The sequence below is a fragment of the Lonchura striata genome, chromosome 3, assembly GCF_050655825.1.
Source record: "Lonchura striata isolate lonStrDom1 chromosome 3, ASM5065582v1, whole genome shotgun sequence".
NCBI lineage: Eukaryota > Metazoa > Chordata > Aves > Passeriformes > Estrildidae > Lonchura > Lonchura striata.
Window position 1 is genome coordinate 32,547,646 of NC_140705.1, and position 22,669 is coordinate 32,570,314.

At 37.5% G+C, this 22,669-nt stretch overlaps 1 protein-coding gene across 7 annotated transcripts; it reads right to left on the reverse strand.

Annotated features, from left to right (window-relative positions):
- Positions 1-992: 992 nt before the first annotated feature.
- Positions 993-18,703, reverse strand: LCA5 (lebercilin LCA5). Of its 7 annotated transcripts, none has more exons than XM_085574771.1 (10): positions 18,576-18,669; positions 18,217-18,294; positions 17,992-18,112; positions 13,434-13,815; positions 10,435-10,964; positions 8,817-8,954; positions 7,474-7,570; positions 6,215-6,360; positions 4,221-4,359; positions 993-2,408 (listed from the first exon to the last, which is right to left on the reverse strand). In XM_085574771.1, the coding sequence occupies exons 4-10, from the start codon at positions 13,630-13,632 to the stop codon at positions 1,603-1,605; spliced, it is 2,055 nt and encodes a 684-aa protein (XP_085430897.1). In that variant the 5' UTR covers positions 13,633-13,815; positions 17,992-18,112; positions 18,217-18,294; positions 18,576-18,669; the 3' UTR covers positions 993-1,602. The 7 variants fall into 7 exon arrangements, with proteins under 7 accessions (XP_085430897.1, XP_085430899.1, XP_085430898.1 ...); XM_085574773.1 differs by having other exon boundaries at positions 18,217-18,291; positions 18,576-18,593; XM_085574772.1 differs by lacking the exon at positions 18,576-18,669 and adding an exon at positions 18,393-18,464.
- Positions 18,704-22,669: the final 3,966 nt, after the last annotated feature.

The window sequence follows — 22,669 nt, forward strand, 5'->3', positions numbered from 1 at the left end:
TTGGTTAAAATATTTCTGATATTCTCACCATTAAGTTCTGTAGTATTACAGGGAATGTAATGGGGATTGTAAGCAGCAGGTGAACATGAGCTGCTCTTCACTACTGGGAACTGTCCACACCCTGGATCTGGATCTGTAACTAATTTTCTTTCTGAATGAGAGGAGCAAAGAGAGTTACTGCATAGTGAAGATACTGCCCTTCTCTTCAGAAGAGCCACTGTGTTCAGAAAAGTCTTGATTAAATGCATCTTTGAATTGTAAGAATTCTCTGTATTTCAGTGTGTTTTGAATCAGGCTCAGAGGGAGAATATCAGAGAGGTGTTGAAAATCTGTTGTTCTAGTGAGGAATGACCTTCAGCTTAATGAATGACCTTCATCTTATTTCCTGGAATGCTTCTGCTAAATTCTTCATTGCCTATCTTTTGTGTACACAGCACCAACCAGCAAGTAACATCACGACTGAAGTTGCAACCAACTCCCTCCTGATGTCTCAGGTTTTAGCTTTTATGTTTTTCAGATTCTGTACTGCTTTAGTGTGTAGTTCTGAGCTTCATATTGGGGGATAGTAAGATCTCTCCACAGAGTAGGTAAACAAAACAATTCCTTCTCTAGCTGGGGATGAATAATCCAAATTTCAGGCCCAAGACCATAAATGACGTGGACTGAAGAGAGAAAACAAGAAGGATGGGACTTCATAACCTGATGCTATAACTGGACAATTAACTCCAATATGCAAATGGACCAAACTTATAAAAGTGTGAGACCTCATGACCAGTTGTCCATTTTATGACTATTTTGGGTTCATCTTGGGTGTAGCCCTGGCTGGGCTCTTGTGCTGCCCAAGGTGTATCCATCTAATAAAAACTTACTTTATTCTTTAACTCTGTCTAGTCTCTGTTCTAGGTCAGCCTTCACAAGACAGCACCCCAAATACCAATAATATGATATAAGAAGTCAGAACTTTGTATTAAAGATGATCTACACACAAGAAATTTACTCAACTCATTTAATAAAACCATTTTGTTAAAAAATTACTTAGTAATGATTGGAATTTTACATAGAAAATCCAGAAATTACAAAAAATGGCATTGTATAACAAATATAATCTGAATATATGAGAAGAGTTACACATTTGGTAGTAAGGTCCACAAAAACCTATGCAAAAGGAGAGAGCAGCTGTTCCTGAGTTAATTGTGCTTCTTTTGATATTCTTCTGAGATAACATGACATCAGTGTAAAATACTCTAAGAGAATTAGTGCTAAGAATGTCTCTTCTACTCATTTCATGACTGGTATTACACATGCCTTCTCCTGGCACAGTTAAGAGGTTCTCCAAATGCCCAAGAAAGAAAGTATCTGAGGCCTAAAAGAACTACTCCAAATGAAAAGCAGTGTACTATGAGCAGCCTACAGGTAAAAATACAGGTAAAAAAACCTCCAAGCATTCCTCCTCTGCATCTCTCCTCTATACACATACCCATTTATGTAAATTATTCCTTCATACGGCTTTACAGTAAATCTGAAATATTTCAAATCTATATCTAATAAATATTACAAGAAAATAGTTTTTCAGTATTTACATATGAAACATATAAAACACGATCACTGTAAGACTACTTCTTCAACTTCATCCTCTAAAGAACCAAGGGTATTAAATCCTGGCTTGCTTGTAGTGTACTGCAGTCGGTGTCTGTTTAGGCTTCTTCCTTCACCAAAGAGCCCATTGTCTTCTTTTACCTTGACTTTACTGTTTTTATCAACAAAAGGCTTATTACTAGTGTCCCAATCTATGCCCAAGGGTGGTGTACTGTTATTTTTAGAAAGAAGAACGGTACTGGCACTGCTTCCAAAGAGTTGTTCCATTAAATTGGACTTCTTTTCTTTCTTACTATCGGAATCTGCATTTTCCTTAACATTTTCTTCTAATTTGTCACTTTTCTGAGTGAGCCAACTTGGTCTCCGTGATCCCTTCCCAAAGGAAGGTACATAACTACCAAATGCTAACTCACTACTTAAATCTACAGTCCTTACGTTTCGTTGCTTCTGCTCTTGTGCTCTTGTGCTGTCATCCTGGCTGTCCCTTACAGGAAATCCATTAGTAACCTTCCCGGGAATCTCAAAGAATGGATTAATTTTCTCTTTTTTCTCCAGGGAATCAGATTTTCTTGCTGTATTTAGAAGTAGTGCTTGGGAAGTTGTTTTTGTGTTTGTTGTATTTTGAATTTCTCTATCTATTTCTTGCATTTTAGCAAGCAAGAACTCTCTTTTTCGTCGCTCTTCCAGTGTTTCAGTGCTTTCTCTCTCTACTTCAGATTTGTGGATTTCTGTCTCCATCTTTATTTTATCTTCTTTATCCAACAAAAAGTTGCTTTCTTTTTTAATTTTGTCATAGTCTTTCCTTTGCCACTCTGCAAAAAATGTTTGAACAGTATTTTAAATGTTTTAATTTTAAAATACCCTTATAAGACTTTGAAAATAATGCAAGTAAAAGCCATTGAGTTTTTAACATGCTCTTCTATGTACAATGTAATTTTCCTGTTGCAAAAATAAATTCTTCAAAAATTGCAACTAAATCCACTCCTGGTTTATAAAAGTTTACTGTCATCTTCCAAAGGACCTTACCCATGCTTTAGAATTTTCAAAGCAATTTGAATACTGCCAATTGCCTTCCCATTTTCTGAGTTTGAATGAAAATGAATACAACCTTACTGATTTTAATAGTTCTGATTTGCACTGTACTTTATTTTTATTTTTCACCACTGCTGACATAAGGACAATCCTGGTATGTATGTGTGGGCTCTTTTTTTTTTTTTTTTTTTTTTTCATAAAGGGGACTATTTATTTGAAGTAATCAGGCCTCAAAGTCATAGGAGTCATCACCTGTTTCAAGCAGTGAATGATTTAAAATACCGTGCATCGGCTGCATACAGAAAAGACCTTTACATAGTGCTCTGTGTATCACTGCCTGGACTCAGAGTGACTGTGCACAGCTATGAAGGGACACCAAAGGTACAAAACAGCAACTTATGGATGGAACCTGGAAATGCTTATGTGTAGAAAAAGGAGGAAGCTTCTCAAATATTTCTCTCTTCAAAATATTTTCCCCCCAAGATAACAGATGTATATTTGGCCAAAAGTTGAATATGACTACTTGGCCCCTGCAACATAGTGTCATTCTCCTTTGAACACTTTACTCAAATTTCTGACTTAGGCTTTCACAAAGTTCCGTATTATCTAGTGTACTTTGGCTCAGGATTTCAGAAACAACTGCAGTAGTTCAGTTAATTTAGCATTTACCTAACATAGATATTTTTTCACTAGCAAATAATTATACAAGTTAAGTAAAAACCCATGTTCCTGTCTGTAAGGTGGGGGAAATACCAGCTTATTCCATATGGTGGGTAAGATGGTTAAATCATCTTATTCAGAGACATAAAATCAGATTCTTGGCTTATGTAAGTTGTGAAAGAAGATTTTTCACAGATTTTACCTCTGAAAGCAGCTATAGATTTTTAGAATTCTTGTCATATAAAGTAAGTACTACTGTTCATTAACTGCAATCACTGAAAGAGTTCTTTAACATGACAGGGTGCAGTCCATCTAAAATACCTGAGATGACTTGTGCATTTAAGTCACTAAGATGCTGTGAAAACCAAATTAACAAAAAAGCAATATTAATATGTAATGATAGAAACTGACATTTCTCAAATAGCCACACCAAATGATTCAGATAACCAGACATGAAAAGGGAAACTAAAATTTCGAATTATGTAAGTCAGTAGAAAGTACGGAAAAAAAAGGCTATATTAGAGACAACACATTTGTTCTACTATAATAGAACAATAGTAAAAATAGTATATCAAATCTCAATAGTAAAAATCTACTTCTTACCTCAATAACATTTAGCTAGTCAGAGAAAACAGCAGCATTTACCTTCTGTGTCATTCTTGTTTTGTAAAGCACAATCTCTCAGACTCCAATACTTTTTTGTGGACAGCATTTTCTGCTGCTGCATACTTAATCACAGCTGAGTACAGGACATGGATTATTCTATATCCTGTATTTCCTTTTGATTCTTCTTTGCATAATGTAACTGAAAATAATTTTCCACTGTAGTGATCTCTGCAAAATCATTTTGCTCTTCTCACCAGAAACCAGCAGCCTCACTTCATTAGTATTCTATGGTGCATTTTTCAGCCTTCAGCTGCCCATTTCCTTACCGTCAGGAAGTTTTGGAACCCTCTCCTCTAAGGACTGTATTTCCTGAAAATGTTTCAGTTTCTCTTCCCTCTCCCTGTCTTGTTCTTGTCTTAGGAGTTCTGTTTGTTCTTTCCATCCTTTGTCTTGAGTTTCTTTCTCCTGAAATAAATTAATAGAAAATTGAAGCTGATGGGCAAAAACAGTCAATAAAATAAACAACCTAACAAAATCATAAGAACTTCTATATCATTTTGAAATCACATCCTTACTGCTAAACATAAAATGAGTAAGTCACCTTAAACCAAACCAGCTTTGACGACCCAGGGGTTTGACCCGAAAATATTATCACCTCTAGTATACTTATATACACCTTAAACAAAATGAATAGACATTCAACTCTATTTTGTATTGCACATTTCAGGGAAGTCGCATCTCCAATGCCATAAAGCAAAACTACCAATTTCAGTGTGGTTCTCCATAAAAACCAGACATTGTCTTTTTCAAGGAGTTTAATAGAAGGCCACATTTCACCATCATATTCTCTTAACAAGCAAGCAATTAGCTGCCCTCTACTTGTACAATCTGACCTTTTAACTCAAGTGAGTGAGTTGTAGATTCAGACAATTTCATTTTGGTACTTAAATTTATAGGGTATTAAGTAACAAACAATCAAAGAGAAAGGTTTAATCTCGGATGACAATTTTAGCTGGTGGCTACACATACATATGTAAAAGGCAAGAATCTGCAGAAAAGATATTAACGAACAGAAGTAAAAATCAGTAACACAGAAAAGTAGTGGCAATGAAGTGAAGAAAAAGTGTCAGCATAGTCCAACACATGGTAGTTAATTTTGTAGGTTGTGCTTATTTTAGAACAAAATAAACTTCTAGATTAAAAATACCCTTCTAAAAGAAATAGTTACTACTTAATGAACAAAGAAAATATACCTTCAAGTATTTTTCCTTCATGTACAAGGTTATCATTGTTATATTAAAAATATAAAGTACATAAGGAGATGGTGGCCAGGTATTTAAAATGCTTAACTTTAAAAACTGATAAAAGCCTAGACTACTGAATCTAATTTCCATTATTTAAAGCAATAGACATATAGAAAACACACAGCTGGACTCCATGAGCTGCACTTGTACCAACTGTATGGTTTTGTAACTCACACAAGTATATACTGGAAGAATACATTAAACTACATCCATAGCCACAGAAAGGGTTTGGGAAGAGAGAACATACAAATAAAACTGCCATGAAAAATTTCAGCCCTAACATGACACCAGCCAAGACCATCCTCAGACTATTATTTCTGAAAAACAGGTCCTAGCCTCATGTCATCAGAATTTGTACCAGAATCTGATTCGTCAGATATATCGCTCTGATTCATAATACCTTACAAACCTTTGATTTTAGCCCAAGGTCACAAAAGTGTTAGCAATACTTCTAATTGGTACTATTTTGTACTAAAAGGGGAAATGGAAAAACAAAAAAACCCAAGCATACTGACAAAGCTGGAAAGTCAGAAGAAATACCAGCACTGTGACAATAAAAGGAAATGTTAGATTTATGCACTGTGAAATAATTCTGGAAAGTAACAGAAACCATAATTAAGACCAAAGGGAAATACAGAGAAGGCAGCCATCACTGTTTAACAGATTCCTTAAATAAGCATTAGAAACAAAGAAAAGGGGTGAAAATGAAGTCTTAAAAACTTCAAAGAAGTAACAGTGACAGAAAAAAGAAATAAATTGAGCTAATGGCTCTCAGTAAGACAAAGAATATGACAAACTCTTTAAAAAACTTTTAAAAAATCTTTAAAAAAACTGAGTATATTTTTAGAAAGGTAGATCTTGTCTTAAAGAACAGAATTTGAAATTTTGTTTTTGAAATTGTATTTGCTATATCTTTACATGGGTATATTCACACTTTTTCTAATATATAAGCTCTGCATTTTACAATCTGATATGTGAATAGTCTGGACTGGGACTCAAATTTTTATGGAACTCACTATTTTAGGAAGAATTCCTTCTTTCTTGTTTGCTGTGTCACCACAGACAACTTCTGATTCTGGAAGAAGTTCTGCTGGTGAGAAGCATCCACTGGTTTGTACACTTTTTGTGAGTTGTGGTCCTTTTTTAATATTTTGGTTGTTGGCTGTAGAAAATACAAACTAATCAGATGTTGTTTTCACTTGAAAATATCTCATTATATACCTGTCTCTCATTTTTCATGATTTGCAGCAAACACTGTACTGAAGTCAGTGGAAGCGGAAAGTATTGATGAGTTTCACACAGCTGTTTTGGCATCTGTAAAACCTAATAATAAAAAAAATATGCATGCAAAAATTCTACTGAAAAAATAATTTAAATCCCACCTCAATGCTACTTACAGGGTCATTACAGTGCACTGAATGTTAGTTAAAAAGACCCACAAAATATCTCACTCATCTTACTGCTTGTCACAGAATTAAACTCATAAAATTAAAATTCACTTACTTGAATTTTTGAAACACATATACTTATCCCTATGGAATGACATTTTAAAAAATCTGAACCTCAAATGGAATAATGGCAGAGCATCTATAATAAAACAAGCAGCAGACAAACTGTTTGAAATACTGGCATTAAATATTTAAAACAGTCCCATAAATTTCTGCTTCTTCTGACAAGTAGATTCTACTGATCCAGTGAAAATAGTCTAAGCACACACACAGACACACATATTTATGTGGGTAGGATAAGGTTTGAGACTGTCTTGTCATACTAGAAGAAATCACTGTACTGATACTTCTAGAAGATTATGCTCTGGGACACATACACTCTGAGTAAAAAAATGAGTGCAGCTCATCTGACTGATAATACATTTGAATTAGTATAAAATAAAGCAGATCACCAAAATATTCTTAGCAGTGAAGATACATATTTTTAAAGCCTCTCTAATTTATTGTCAAGTAAGTATTATCTATCATCTATAGGAGATTTTACTACCAATGCTCCCCTCCTCCTCTACCCAGGAACTTCTGGTATGAAAGGAGTTAAAACTGCTGTTTGGTGAAGTTCTTTGTTTTGGCTCTGCTGTATTATGGAACAGACAAAAAACTAATGCTTTATAACCAGTGCTGTGTTGAAAGAAGTGCAAAAAGGTAAATGTGCTTGAACAAGCAGTGTCAGGGGTTGAGTATTGAGTAGCATGGAAGGTATAACTCAGCTGAGACATTTCAAAGTGATGCTAATAATTCTTCTGGTTTTATTGCTTTATACAAGTTACCTCTTTTTCTTTGTACAATATCCATGTCTTTTCTAGGTGATGACTTCAACATACGATTAGCATATATATTTTTTGCTTCAAGTTCTCTTTCTTTTTCCTGTGAATGGAAGAGGTAGGTATAAGAATGAGTTACTGGTATTTCATTTACCAGTCACTAGCAAAGCTGTAAATAAAATTAAAAATAGATACTATAAATAGAAACAGAATAAATAATTGTTTCATCCACTGTTTTAAGGATAACAATCACATTCCTAACTCTGTTTCTGCTGTGAGAAAGCAGACAACTTTCTCTCCCCCAAAAAACTCCTTAGCAAAATATTACAGAGGAAAAAAAAAACATCTCTGCAATGAAAATAAAACTAAATGCCAGTGCTTCCATAAACAAGACTTACACTATATGTATAGACTGCACAACTCAACTTTAAGTGTTGTGAAGAGTTAAACATCTAAAAGCAAGCAGTGATACTTGTCACAGGGTATGTCAGTATCAGTTAGCAGTGGCCCACTGCATTATAGAGACATACTTTTCTTTTTGCACATTTACTGAATCAAATACAGAAATGAACAGTGAGTTATCAGAATTTATCTGAAAACAAAAAGGTTTTCAAACTGTAAACTCTCCATCAACAAATCTTAAAACTCGTACACTAAACATTTTAGAGCTACTAACTACTGCTACTTGCTGGACAGCTGGGAATGTGGTGAACTGGTTCATCTCCAGCATATAGAGACTTGGAGTTTGAGGAAAATTCTCCCAGAAATTAAGTACTTTATCTGGAGTCTCACTTGTTTTTTTTTCTTGTTTTACTTTTTTTTCTAAAGGTAAACTAAGTAGAACATAACAATATTTTAAGTACTTTTATTGAGAATTTGGACAATGATGGTGGTGTGGGGTCCAAATAAACATTTGCACACATTTAGCAACACATGTGGATATCACAAATAAATTACATTAATCTTCATTCAAACCTACTGCAATGCAAGTATATTAGTAACAAAGCACTATTTACACCTGCAGACTTAATTTTAAATTCAAGCCTTCAAATCTAATTTTCCATAGATGTTGTGATTTATTCTCAATGCTTGGCTATGTATTTGATCTTGCTTTTCTTAACTAGTGCTAACAATAATGATTAGCACAGAGACATTCCTGTTATAAACACTGTATGGTCAGAGCACAGAACATTTCAATTTAATGCAGAAAAAGAACTCACATGTTGTATATAATTAAGTACACATCAGAGAGTGCAGCCGCTGGTAAACTATTCAAACCTGATTACAGATACTTCCAAAGACAAAATCCCAGAACATGGTTAGCAACTTCTATTCCTTTCACATTTTACCTTCAGCTTCTGATTTAGCTGATTAAGCTCTTCTTGGAGAACTCTGTTTTCTTCTTGAGCCTCGTACAACTTTTTTTTCTTTGACTGTAACTCGCGTTGAAAACTGCTACTGCTTAATTCAAGATTTCTTTCCAGATCCTTCAATTAAAACAAAATAATGTTTTTAAATAACTGAAGTAATTTTTATAGTCAAATTACTTATATAAAGTTAAGTAAACCGGTGTCTTGAGTTTAGATATGGGCTCAGCCATTGCTGAAACACTGAATACATTTAAACCTTTAAACCTAACTCTGAGGGGACAAAGCACCTGCAGATGCTGCAGCCCATCCTTTTGAGTATTCAGAGGTGATTTGAGGACATAATAGAAACTCACACTACTTTCTGTAAGGCTCTTGCCACAGTGGACCTCCAGATCTCTAAGACAAATCTCCTACTCATGGGTAAGAGAGAATCCTTCCCTGAAAGTGCAGCATTAGAAGGAAGAAAACAAGAAGGAATTTTTAACCTTTCTACTAGAAGTTAGCTTGTGATTATGATTTCATTTACATGCCCTCATCTTGTAATAGCTGTTTTAAGTGAAGCTATGTTGATGAAAGCAGGAAAAAAACTAGAAGAAAATCCCTTACTTTTTAAAGTATGATTCATTTTAACATGATCCAGTATTACAAATGCTGAAATACCTAATCATAAAAGTACAGATGACAGATGGTGACACTACAGGATGAGGTGGTTTAACTAACTCAGCCATTTATATATTGGTACTTTGGGATTTATTTTATGAAAGCTTAGTTTCCAGCTTAATCCTTGGATTTCCAGATCTCTTATCTCTGTAATGTAATTTACATTTAATTACTAATATAGACAACAAACCTTAGCATCATCTCAATGACATAATTTAAGCTAGGAATAGTATAAAATTTATATACTGTATATAAAATATATCTACTATCAAAATAGTACAACTACCAACAGATTAAATAGTGTTAACACATTTTTTAAGATGAGTTCATAGACATATTTACAGTACTAAAACATTCATTTTTGCTGGACGGAATTAAAATATAGTGGACAATTTTTTTATAATGGATACCCATAAAAAGGCCTAAAGATATTTCAGTATTTAAAAAACATGATGTAATTTTGTCCAGCTGAGCTCTTAGATGTGCAGAATAGTGGACAATCAAACACTGTATGAATGCTCTTGAAAAAGTGAAAATAATTATTAGATAATTTTTTTTTTAGAATTTTAGTGTAAAGTTCCCTAAATACCCAGAAAATTTTACAAACTGTTTCCTTCCAAAAGGAGAAACTACATTGCATAAAGCTGTATTACATCTGCACCCACTTCTGAAATGTTATTGCTAGGTATAAAAACATTTAAAAGCACAAATCCACATTATATACTCTGACAAAATATGCTTAATTTGTAAAGAGAAATTTGAATGCACAACTATCTTATATGTAATTATATAATCACCTTATAAATAATTTACTTGATTCTATGGTAAAACCAAAAAATACTGGTTTTCTATTTGCTCCACAGCTGTGTAAAATTACAATTCATTGCAGAAAGAAATATCTGTACCAGAATTTCTTGCAAAAAGAAAGTCATCTCACCTTAATTCTTTTTTCCCTGTCCTCCAGCTTGCTCTCTGCTAAGGCTAGTTTCTTTGCCAGGTCATCTCTTTCTGCAAGGTGCTTATCTGCAGATAGCTTTTTCAGTTTCTGCAAGACAGTTTTTTTCCTGTACAGTTCATCTTCTGTATCTTTCAGCCGTCTCTCAGTTGCACGTTCTTTCTCCTGAGATTTTCGTAGGCGCTCCCTTAATATTCTAATCTCATTGTTGTGCCGAGCAAGGAGCTGAGAGATTTCGTTTTCTGTATCTTCAAACTTATTCAAGGCTTTCTCCTGCCTATGCTGAAGCCTCTTCAGTGCCCTGTTTTCCTTCTGCAGCTCATCCAGTTTGATGTGGAGTTCAGTCAGTTCATTTCGGAGCTCATTGATTTTCAGCAGCCTAGCAGAAAGAACTCTTTTTGTAACAAGATCTATATCTTTTGCAGGAGAATCCCTAGTGAGGCTCTGAGAACGGAAACCCCACCGTGTCCCTCTTTTGCTTGGTGCATATTTGGAATCCAATTTCTTTGTGGCTAAGAGAGGAAAAATAAAAAGGGTGTTTACTATTAGACAATGCAGTTTGTCTATTCAGACATACTTGGAGCCAAGCTCTGCCTGAAACAATCATACTATATCTAGCAGAGATGGCAGCTTTCAAACCAGACAATAAAAGGCATATATATGATAGAGTTATGCTCCTTTTGATAGCTGAAAAATGGAGACTTATGTCTGTGATCTGCTGTAGGAAGTAATATCTGCAGCCATTAATATAGGACCCTTGTAAAGTAATCATCTGCAAATTGTATCAGAAATAAGTAATATTTTGTTAATATTTGATATTGTTTATTAAAATGGTTTAGAAATACTATACTGTAAATGCATACAAAATTGTTGCTTTTACAATAGCAACAATTAGCTGAGCATTAGCCAGTTATGTATTATGCAAAATGTAATTCTCCCAGACAAATGCAGTAGTATTTGCAAATCCAGCTGCCGTGCTTACAGACAAAACAGCAGATTTCAAAGGCTCAATGCAAAAAGCCTCCGAAGCAAAATTAGAAATCCAATGAAAATTCAGCTCTCCATGAGTAATTTATTCTTGTATCACAAGTTATTTTCCACACAGTATTCTCTTCTGATTACTTGTATGCACCGCTTGCATTCCTATTTATTACTATTATTATTGTCATCCTCACACATAAAAGGTGAACATTTTGTTTCTATCTTATGTGCCCCTCATGCCAAGCTCAAAGAATGAATCATATAATCCACTAAAAATATCTCTTAAAACAACTGAATTAATAGAGAGTGCATAATTCCTTAAGGTATGTCAGTGTTTGAAAGAAGAGCAAACTGAGCAGCAGTTTGTAATTCTGGCTTGAAAGCTGGGATACAGCAGAAATCCAGTTACGTGTACACGGACAGTGTGTGTGACAGCAAATTCTTCCTCCCCTTTGCCATACACCATGTTTCTATTCTACTGAGAATACTTGTCAGCAAAAATAACAGCTTAAAAATACCTTCTTATAATTTCCTCTAGACATTTTGGAAAAATACTCATTCTTTTTCTGCTTTGTGCTCATTTTTTCCACACCTTGGGCAAACAAAAGAAGTTGTATTTTTTTCCTTTACAAAGAACACTTATGTCACATTCAAGTATGAAAAGATTATCTAATACATGCACTGCAGGAATGATGCCACTCCTATCACCAGCTAAGGGAGTTCCCATTAACCCTACACTTGCAGCCCCTGTAAGAATTTCTCTGTATTTAGGCCACTCATAAAATTCCAGTACCAATATTGTACTTTTGCTCATACATTGGGGAATAGTGTATTTCAAGACAATGTAATATGACATTCATAGCACCTTCATGTAATAATTATATTCAATTCTGGCTATGTAAACAAAGAACCGGTCACACATTTGCCTCCTCCAAATTAAATAGCATGGTGTAAGTGCCATTTTTGGTTCCCAGACAGATAACCCAGGACTACCATGGAGGAGATGCCACTCTGAACACGGAAAAGTGTTCAGAAGAAAAACACCAGTTGCACCAGGATACCCACACTTTCAAGGATCTGAAGAGATACATTCCCTGAGCAAATTAAACACTTAAGATCAGAACTTTTGGAACAGCCTAGATTGTAACACATAGCAAATGAGTCACACAGCATCAAGCATTTATCAAAGACAAAAACATCTGCCCAAGAAAGGCAGGATATGGCAAGACTTCACCAAAAAAAGTATACAACTATTTAGAACAAGCTGTCAAAGTGCAGCAGAAAGCCTTCACAGCCCTACTTCAGCCCAGGGCTTGCATAACCATGCTACTCTTCTTTGCAGGGATGTTCACCTCCCCAAGAAAAATCAAAAAAGCAGCCTATGTCTGTGAGGGAGCTCAAAGTGGAGTTGTGTCATCTCAAATTGGAAATATTTTACCCTCAGAGAAGAAGCAGGAAAAACTTTCTTTTGAATCTCCATCGGAACCTAATTTTCATCAAAAATATTTTCCTTTTTTTTTGTCATATTAGCAGTCTTTTGTTTATTTAAAGTCACAGTATTATCCTGTAAAGCTTAGTCGACTACACTTCCACAAGACAGGTATCTGTAGGTTATTTTGTCAAGGAAATTTTAACAATCATCTCCTTTTTACAGACTACATAGCAAGGACATGCCTTGGGTCTGGGTTTTTGGCATTGATCTTTTTGTCAGTGATAAAAGGAAAGCATCAGCATGATTCACAGATGGCTAGTATAAAAGCCATATTCACTTGCTTAGAAAACTGTGAAGAATTCTGAAAATCACCACAACTTCTCCTTATGCAGGAGAAGATTAATTTCAATTTTCAATGGAGTAGCTACTGTCTACCTGCCATCTGTAGTATAATTTACATGAACTGTATTTGTAGATGCTCATAATGCTAGTTTGTCTATTTTGAGTTTTCAAAGATAATCAACTCTTTGGAGCAGTTACAAAGCAGCAATTTCTGCTACCTACCTACCTTGGTAGTGCAACAGGCTGTTGGAAGTCTGTGTTTTGTGATGTCTTTTTTCTTGGTTCGTAGATGGAGAGCTTAGTACTGGCGACTGGCTGGATGAACGAGATTCATTACCTTCATCTGAATAATAGGAGTCACTATTTTTATCCTCATCTGATTTCCTCTCTTGTTCAGAATCTGGGCTCCTTACTCTTTCTCCCATTTTTCAGGTTTAACAGCTTTCCAGTATTTTCTCAAAGACTGCTCATTTTGGCACAAAGGATCTCTGACTTGTCACAATGGCAGCAGTTGGATTATTTCCTCTGGTTTATCATCTTCATCTCCAAGCACAAGATCTCTGCAGTTCAGTTCAGCAAGCAATAGTTATCATTCAGAACGCATTTTTCTGTAACAATTTAGAGAGAGAGAAAAAAACAGTGAGAATGGTTTTGCTAACAAAGAAAACTGTTTAAAAAAGAAAGGTAAAAAAGCTGTAAAATAATTCATGATTCCTATAACATTATGACATCCACATTGATACCTATTGTTTATATTAGTAATTATATTAATTATTTATATTAAATGTCACTCTAGGAATGTTAGTATTACATTCAATAGTCTGAGGTATTTCAATCCCAAAAGAGAAATCAGAATATCAACACAGCTAAATCTAGAATAAGTAACTACTCCCAAGTTAGAGAATGGAAAAGAAGAATTTGGAAAACAAAAGAGAACACAAGTGAAAGTTTGTTGATATTCAGGAAACTAATTTAGGCATGTTTTAAAACTTCTTAACCAAATGAATTAACAACTCATTTTTGTGACTTGAGACATTTGTAGAATTTGACTAAATCTTCCATTTCTCAATTTTTGGCATTCCAACGATGTTAAATAATGGGCTTGAATATAAATTTGTCATTTGTCTGGAAAACATCAAATCCTTAACTCCTAATGAGACTGTACCTATCTATCCCAATCTTCACCATGAAAAGTACTCCCATACCCTACAACATCTGGTGCTTCATGCCTTCAAGGATTGGCCAGAGCACACACATTTGTGTCATGTGTATTTACATATTTACATCTATATTTATACCTTTTTTGTATCTGGTTAGAGAGACCACGACACTAGTACAGGATAAACATTACATCTGAAGCAGGTACAAAATAAGGAGGTCTACTCCTGCAGCCCGAAACAAATTGAAAAAGCCCATATCTCAAGGTGAAATCATCCCATTTTGTATTTGGAGACACTTCCTGAGAATGTAATGGAGCAAATATATTCAAAATTTTCTTCACCTTCAAAGAAGGTCAAAAGAATTTTCTCAACAGTTTAGGAAGTGTTTTACTGACTATGCTCAGCTTCCCTTGTCTTTTGGCTCTCTCACCACTCTTGGCAGCTTTCAAGCTTAATTTCATCATCTCTATCTTTTCAATCCAACTTTGAGATATGAGGTGTCTAGTGGGTGAATAAACAGGGCCTGCATCAGAGCCCATCAGCTCCACCTGTTGAATGACATAACCTCCTAGCTTATTTCTAAATGGCAAAGCAAATTACACACCAAAAACTGAGCTGCTTTCAGTCAAAACTGTTCTACACTGCAGGACATTCAACATACCTGTAAATGAGCTGTAAATTTTTCACTATATTTTTATTTCCCAATAAAATAAACTTGGCCTTCTTCTCAGCCTTCACTGCCTATACATGCGTTATTGCAGAGCCAAGCAGAGCAGAAATGTCAGCTGCCAAGACAGTTTTCATTACAAATTCAAGCTTTCTGGCTCAGTTCACTGTTAGCACAACCCTGTCTCCAGTGACTGAAATCCATTTGGCCTCATAATCTATACAGAAGGAATTAGAGGAATAAATATCCCATCAGGTTTCTAAACTGGGAATATGGTTGGAAATGAATAGTGAATTACCTGGAAAATAATATTTTTTGTTGCTTAGGAAGCAGTTTTCCAAAATAATGTTTTTTAAACACCTAAATATTTTCAAAGTGATAAAAAAAAAAAATTAGACACCAAAAAGAATCTGAGGAAAATGAAAATCTCACTGCAAAGCCTAGCAAGTTAAATAAGCTATACCTGAGACCACCTGTCCTAGAGATTGCTAAACACAAGCTGGAAGGTATCATTATTGTGAACATTCAAATAATCAGGAACAATTGTTTTTTTTTTCCCTTACAAGATAGTGGAGTTATTAAAATTTTAAAAGGTGTGCCTAATCATAACTGCAGCTAAGATCATGTAGAAATATTTGAACATATCAGGGTGCTTCCCTACTCCCAAATACTTCCCTTCCTAACTCCTGGCCCCACAAACACCTATACAGAATGGATGTTATTTTGCTCCTTGAAGAGCAAAACAAGTCTGAACAGGCAGCGTTTTGGGCACACTGTTCACTAGAAGGTGCACAAGCAATACTGCATCAGGTCTCCACAGGACAGAATTTCAGGGAATGCAAAAAAATAGAAATTAATATATTTATATTAAAGTACTAAAATAATATGAGATATAAAAATAGTACTCTGGAGGCACAGACCTCATATTCATACATTTAGGGAAAGCATAAATGCCTACAGTTCATGTCTAATTATATATATAAAACAAGAGCACTCACTTTCATGTACCAACTTAAAGCTGATCAGTTATTTTATAGCCTCACAAGAGTTCACTGAAGAGGCAATAATCTTTTTGAAGAATGCTTTTCAGAACTCGCTGTATTTAAAACAAATAAATTGTAAGAACTGAAGGATTAGAATTATCCACCACTCCTGTACTGGATATTCCTCACCCCTGAGAATATTTTACTAAGCATAATTTTGACATACAGTGATATAAATGAACAGGAATTTTCAATGCATTCTGGAAATACTTGAAAAGCAGCGGAATGGAAACAAATTAAAAAAGGTAAAACAAAGAAAGCTCCCTTGAGGAATACCCAAAAACATCTCTTGGATCTTCAAATGGTTTTCAGTTCCATAAACTGGTAATATTATAATATTTTCCATACAAAACAAAAAAACCCTCAATCTGTCAAGTCTTGCCAAATTAATTTTTCCAACAGTTTATAATACAATTTGATTAACAAAAGTATGCACAGTTTATCTTGGGAACAAAAGAATAACTAGGATATCTGAGTTTCACTTCAGTGAGCCTAAGGACTGTTTAATTAAGAAATGTTTTGGTTCCCTGACTTTCCAATTGTTACAAACTAGTTTAAGTTGATTATAAAGTAAGTTTAACTCTTGTGAATAAGATCCACAAAGACATCTATTTTCCCCTGTATGTTTAATAAGTTGTGAGGACCGAAACATTATGGATTAGCAGTGGGTCTACTAAACTCTACCACCATCATCAAAATCCCAATCCTCTCCCCTCAAAAGCTCAAGGCATGCTTTTAGAAGCCTAATGAATTGAGATCACATCAATACAGAGTGGCTGAAGGAAATGTGGGACTTGCATGAACTTTAGAAACAGTTTTGTTTCCAAGATTTCATACTCCTTTACTGCTGCCACTTCTATCTATTGCTATTATTTACATATTTTGTCCATTGCTATTATTTACATATTTTGTACCAAAACCATGTTCATCATTACAAAAAACAATCAAGAACAAGGTCACTATAAAGGACATGACAGACAAAACAGAGAACACACAAAACAACTGCAATGGAGACAGGAGATTCCCTATTACTCCTAAGTAAATCACACAAACAGAAATTGAACTGTGGGATTACAGGTATTATGAAATAGTCAGGAAGGAAAATTACTTAGCAATTCTTCTCATGCAGTGCACTCAGACCTTAGTTCTCTAGTGCAAGTCTCATAAAACTTCCTAAGTCCTTTTCAGTATTAACACCCTTCCCAGACCAGGGGAAGCTCAGTGCTTTTGCTGGTCAAAGAATGGCACTTCCCCGTACAAACACTGACCTCTAACGGCCCGCTCCGTTCTTCCACCTATTCTGAGACAGGGACACTGCAAGAAAGCCAGCTTCTGACAAGTACAAAAGCATCAACCCAAGTCACTGAAGTGCTGAACTTCAGAGCAAAGAATAATTTAAAAATAAATTTGTCTTCTTCCTCTCCCTGCATCCATCTTTTTCATATCCAAATACTGTAAGTTTTCCAGAAGAGAGACGAGCAAAATAATTTACTTTTATGACATCAAAACATACGGAGTGACAAGCCTTAGTGAGGACTAAGTATAACTTCATTAGGTACTGCAGCTGCTGGCTTAACTGTATGCAGTTTTTCTAAATTTACTAGCTTTTAACAAAATCACAGAATCAACTAGGTTGGAAAAGACCTCAGATATCATGAAGTCCAACCTATGACTGGACATCAGCACGTCAACAAATTCAGGGCACAAAGTGCCATGTGCAGTCTTTTCTTAAACACTTCCAGGGATGATGACTCCACCACCAGTCCATTCCTATGTTTAATCACCCTTTCTGTGAAGACATCGCTCCTAATGTCCAACATAAATCTCCCCTGGCACAGCTTAAGACTGTTGCCTTGTCCTGCATTTTGATGAATTAAAACGCTTTATGATTTTAAAAACCTATGTTACATTTACCTGACTCTGTGCCACTAAGCCACAACGCTACCCGTGTCAGATCTCAAAATGAAGAAGCTGCTGTAAGTCCAGGTCAGAAATGAGGAAATGGCACTTCAAACAGAGCACATGCAGGCCAGTCCTACAACCGGGGGAAGAGATCATGTTTCTGTTTGTAAATCGGAGTGCATCTCGGAGCCCCGTGCCGCCGCTCACGCTCCCAGCCGCGCCCCGGCGCGGACGCACCGCGTTCAGCGCAGCGGCCCCGAGAGCACCCCCCGGTCCGCAGCCACAGGCAGCCGACGTTCGCTCCGCGCAGACCTTCTTAAAGAACACACCCAATGTCATTCTCTAGCAGCACTTCGCGACGGTACATTTTAAATGCGATCACCGAAACCCACTTGCACTTCAGAAAAAAGGACCTGAACGTCAGCGGCGCGAGACCCTTCCGAGGCCAACCCCAGGCCTAGGCCCGTGCGCGTTCCCAGCCCCCACAGCCCCCAGGAAAAACACGGCCCCGCGGCGGTCCTGTCCCTCCCCGTGCCGCTCCCTTCGCCCGCGATGTCGGCGACGTCCCCGGCGCCCCCGGCCCGTCCCGGCCGTACCTGCCCAGCCCAGAGGCCCGCCCGCAGGACGCGCCGGCGGTTGCCGCGTTACGCTTAAAGGGGCCGCGCGGCGGCCATTGACAGCGGCTGCTCGGCAACGGGCGGCGGGCCGGGGGCGGGCTCTGCTCGCCAGCCATTGGCCGCCCGCCCTGCCAGCTTGGCGGCAGCAGCTCTTCCCATTGGCAGAAGGCCGAGCCCCGGCTGCTGATTGGCTGAGGCGCTGCTGAAGAGGAGGGAATGTGGAGGGGCTGAACGGTGCGGCACCGCCTCTCGGCGCCGCTGTGGCCCGGCCGCGCCTGCAGGGGGCGCTGCTGGCCGGGGCCGGTGCGCTCCGCCGAGCTGCGGCCGGGGTGGGGCGCGGCGGGCTCGGGCTGTGCCCCGGGAGCGGCGGCTGCCAAACCCGGCCTGCCCTCACCGCCCCCACCTCTGCCGGGTGCCCCGGGACATCCAAGGAAAGCAGCCCATGGAAAAGCACGGCGGGTGCTGGTTGACAGCCGGGTAAACATGAGGCAGCGTCTGCCCAGATGGCCAAGAGCGCCAATGGCGCCTGGCCCCAGGACCAGGGCAGTGATTGTGCGCCTGCACTCAGCACTGCTGAGGCCACACCGTGGCTGCCGTGTCCAACTGTGGGCCCCTCGCTACGAGAAGGACACTGAAGTGCTGGAGCAAGGCCAGAGAACGGCAACGAAGCTGGTGAAGGGTCAGCACAGCTGAGGGAGCTGGTGGTGTTCAGCCTGGAGAAGAGGCATCTCAGGGAAGGCTTTTTGGCTCTCTCTGAATGGAGGTTGTAGCCAAGTGGGGTTAGCCTTTGCTTGCAGGCTGCTGATGACAGAACAAGGGGACACAGCTTCCTTCAAGCTGCTCCAGGGAGGTTTAGATTGGACATTAGGAGGCATTTCTTCACAGAAAGGGATATTGGACATTGGAATGGGCTGCCCAGGGAAGTGGTAGAGTCACCATCCCTGGCGTGTTTAAGGAAGGACTGGATGTGGCACTTTGTGCCATGGTCTAATTGACATGATGTTGTTTGGTCATAGGCTGGACCTGATAATCTCAGAAGTCTTTTCCAGCCTAATGATTTCTGTGATTTTGTTCAGAGAGCTGTCTGGGAGCACAAGGCTAGTAGAGCAGCCTGCCATAGTGCTGAGACCCATAGTGTCCTCTCCAGGCAGTGGGACCAAGGAAGCCTTTGGGGAACCTTGGGCACGTTCTGGCATTGCCAGTTTGAACACAAGGCTTTGGGTCAGGGTGGCACCTGGGATAATGACAGGTCAGGGATGAGAGCAAATGAATGAATGGATTGTACTGACAAAAGGATAAAAGTACTGCCAAAAGCTGGCAAAAAAGCTTGAATTCAAAGGCAGGCCCAATGTAAACAGGCTGTTGTGGTTTATTCTAGAAAAAAGTAAGAGGGTTTCTAAACCTTGGCTTTTATTACTCTGAGTTGCTGCTATTTTTTCCCCTAATGCAGTCTTTATTAAACATGTAGTTAAGGAAATTTCTTTGTGGAGAGAGGAAGGGAAAAGGAAACAGGAGATCTTATTTGTTTCACTTGCTGGAGTATGTTATGTTAGCAAAGTGATGAACGTAATACAGGAATTTGAGTGGAGCAGGATAAAATAGAACATTTCAGACAAAGATTATATCCTGCCTGTATGGGAAAGCATAAATGGGACATCCTTGAGAGGGAGACATATTTGCCTTTGGCAGAACTGTGTTTCCACAATTCTGAATGTTCAAAATAAAAGCTCCGTGACCATTAAATGAAAAGAAAAATGGAGGAAACTGGACAAAGTTTTTGTTTTGTTTGCCAGTTTTTATTACTAAGGCAATATTTTTGGGCACAGCCTGTCACTTCACAATAAAAATAAGGAAATATATGAGGAAGATACAGTTTTAATGCACTTAAAATCAAAATATTGCAATCCCTCTTCCCTGACTATACATTTTAGGAGGAAAAATGAAAAAAAAAACCCAAATGTCATTATGAAACAAGAAATTCTCAAAAATCATGTGTATTATGCACAAGAACTCTAAATATGTTTAATTAAATTACTGGAAAATGTAATTCAGTAACTAGGCTAGAATGCAATCAGAAACTCCTGTAAAAGGAGAGGAAATGTATAGTGGTATTTCAGAAGCACAGAAGTAGCTGTGTGGCATAAAACCGACTTGGAGTCTCCCAAGCTGAATGGAGCTTTTCATGTTTTGATCCTAATAGGAAGAAAACAGACATGAAGCATGCAAAAAACCCCAACAACCTGTCTTTGAATTTCCTAATTTCAATTGTCTCCCTAATTGCACTTAATATTTTTGCTGTACTTGCATTGCTATTATGAAATTGGTTTCAATAAACAATAAAAACTCATGTGGATCTTTTTAAAATTCATCCTCTGTGGCTTCGTGTAGCTCACCCTTGTGCTAAACAGCAAAAGCATATAATTCATCACAGCAATGCTGGCAGAGAATCATTGATGTCCTTCAAAAAGATCCAGGGAATGACAAAGACGCAATAATTTTATTGCTTGCAACTGGAGGAAATGTATTGCTTGCATCTGGCAGCAAGCCAGGCCAGAATCTGAGATGCTGTTGCCGCTGTAAATAGGATGAAAGGGATTCATAATCCATCTCCATGCCCACCATAGCTAGGAAAATTGTAAGCAGCAGAAAAAGCAATTAAAAAACCAAACAAACATGAGAAAGCATTAAAATACGTGGGAGAGACTTTTTTTTTGTGTTAATGATTTATAGACTAATTGCCATGGCTAACCATTTGAGGCCTGGTTAGTGAGTAACTAATCATTACTTACCAAATATGGGTAACAACAGGTATTGAATTTAGGCAGTATGTATGTGTAATCCAAGTACTGAATACAGGTATTGAGTCATAATGAAAACAGGCCTCTTGTTCACAACAAATGACATCAGCTTTCTCCATCAAATGCTCCATCCAGACTAATGCCAACAGACTTCTGAGCTGGAAAAAATTCAGAGCTGGACTTCTGAGCTTATCTTCTGAGCTGGAAAAAATTCAGATATTATGAAATGTTGGCGTAGGGATTGATTGATAGAAATTTGTTAGTCTAAAAACTACAAATAATGTATTTTAGATATAGTCTTAACAACCTAACAGTTGATACACAGCAGGTAATTGATGCTGCTGTATCTCACATTCTCTTGGACAAGACAAACAGATGAATCACCTGAGCAAGACAAAGTTTTGCAATTTTCTTAAGGCTATGTAAAGCAAGTCTGATGTCTTAACTGCTTGCTTGGTTGGAAACGTCATTTAAGCAGAGTATTAAGTTCAAGAGCTGGAGTGGGAAGTAGAAGGCTCAGAAGGAACAGCCCTAGTCTCGGAGCTGAACTGAGAGGAGGGATTCTTTAGACGGGGGGTGGAAACCTTCAAACACTAAATCAGGTCCTAATGTAACAGTTTGCTACTTCCTGAGGTTCCAAAAATGGGTAAAATTACCAGGCTTATTCAGATGAGTGGAACCTGTGCTCATTTAATTGTTGTACATAAATATTGATAGGAAATCCCTGATGCATAGAAAAATGCTATTGATTTCTACTGCACCACAGAAATAGCCGTGGCAAACAGGGTGGGAACTGTTGCAATAACTGCACCTAGTGTGATGGATAAAAAGATTCCCTGAATCGACAAAATAAAGATGACATTCAGATTTGAAAAGGGAATATCTTTCGACTATTGCTTTCAATACCACAATTTCTATAAGAAGTGGGGATTTAAAAACTACATGATCATACAAATGACAGAGTCAAAGGGATGTGCTGCTTGCTTAACCAGAGTACATGATGTGAAAATTCACTGTGAGATTCAGACTTAGACATTCAGTTTCTGCAAAAGATCAAAGGCTGGTTAAAACTATCAGACAAGGTATGAAGTACCAAAGAAGACCCCTTTTGACTCCTTCAGCCATCATATTTTCTGAGGTTTTCCCTCAGAATAGGCAATATGATAGTGTAGATGCATAAAACTTTATATACATCTCCCTGCATATACCAAAGGTAGTACCTTGCAGACACACTTGTAAAAACATATTTGATCAAAATAGATGGGTTTGTACTAT

What these genes read in the sequence shown, in the direction of transcription:
- LCA5 (XM_085574774.1), bottom strand. Translation starts at nt 13,632, where the DNA reads ATGGGAGAAAGAGTAAGGAGCCCAGATTCTGAACAAGAGAGGAAATCA. An exon ending in ACAGGGAAAAAAGAATTAAG is followed by an intron (nt 8,955 to 10,434) that starts GTGAGATGACTT and finishes TTTTAATTGAAG; the next exon opens with GATCTGGAAAGAAATCTTGA. An exon ending in AAGGAATTCTTCCTAAAATA is followed by an intron (nt 4,360 to 6,214) that starts GTGAGTTCCATA and finishes AATTTATTTCAG; the next exon opens with GAGAAAGAAACTCAAGACAA.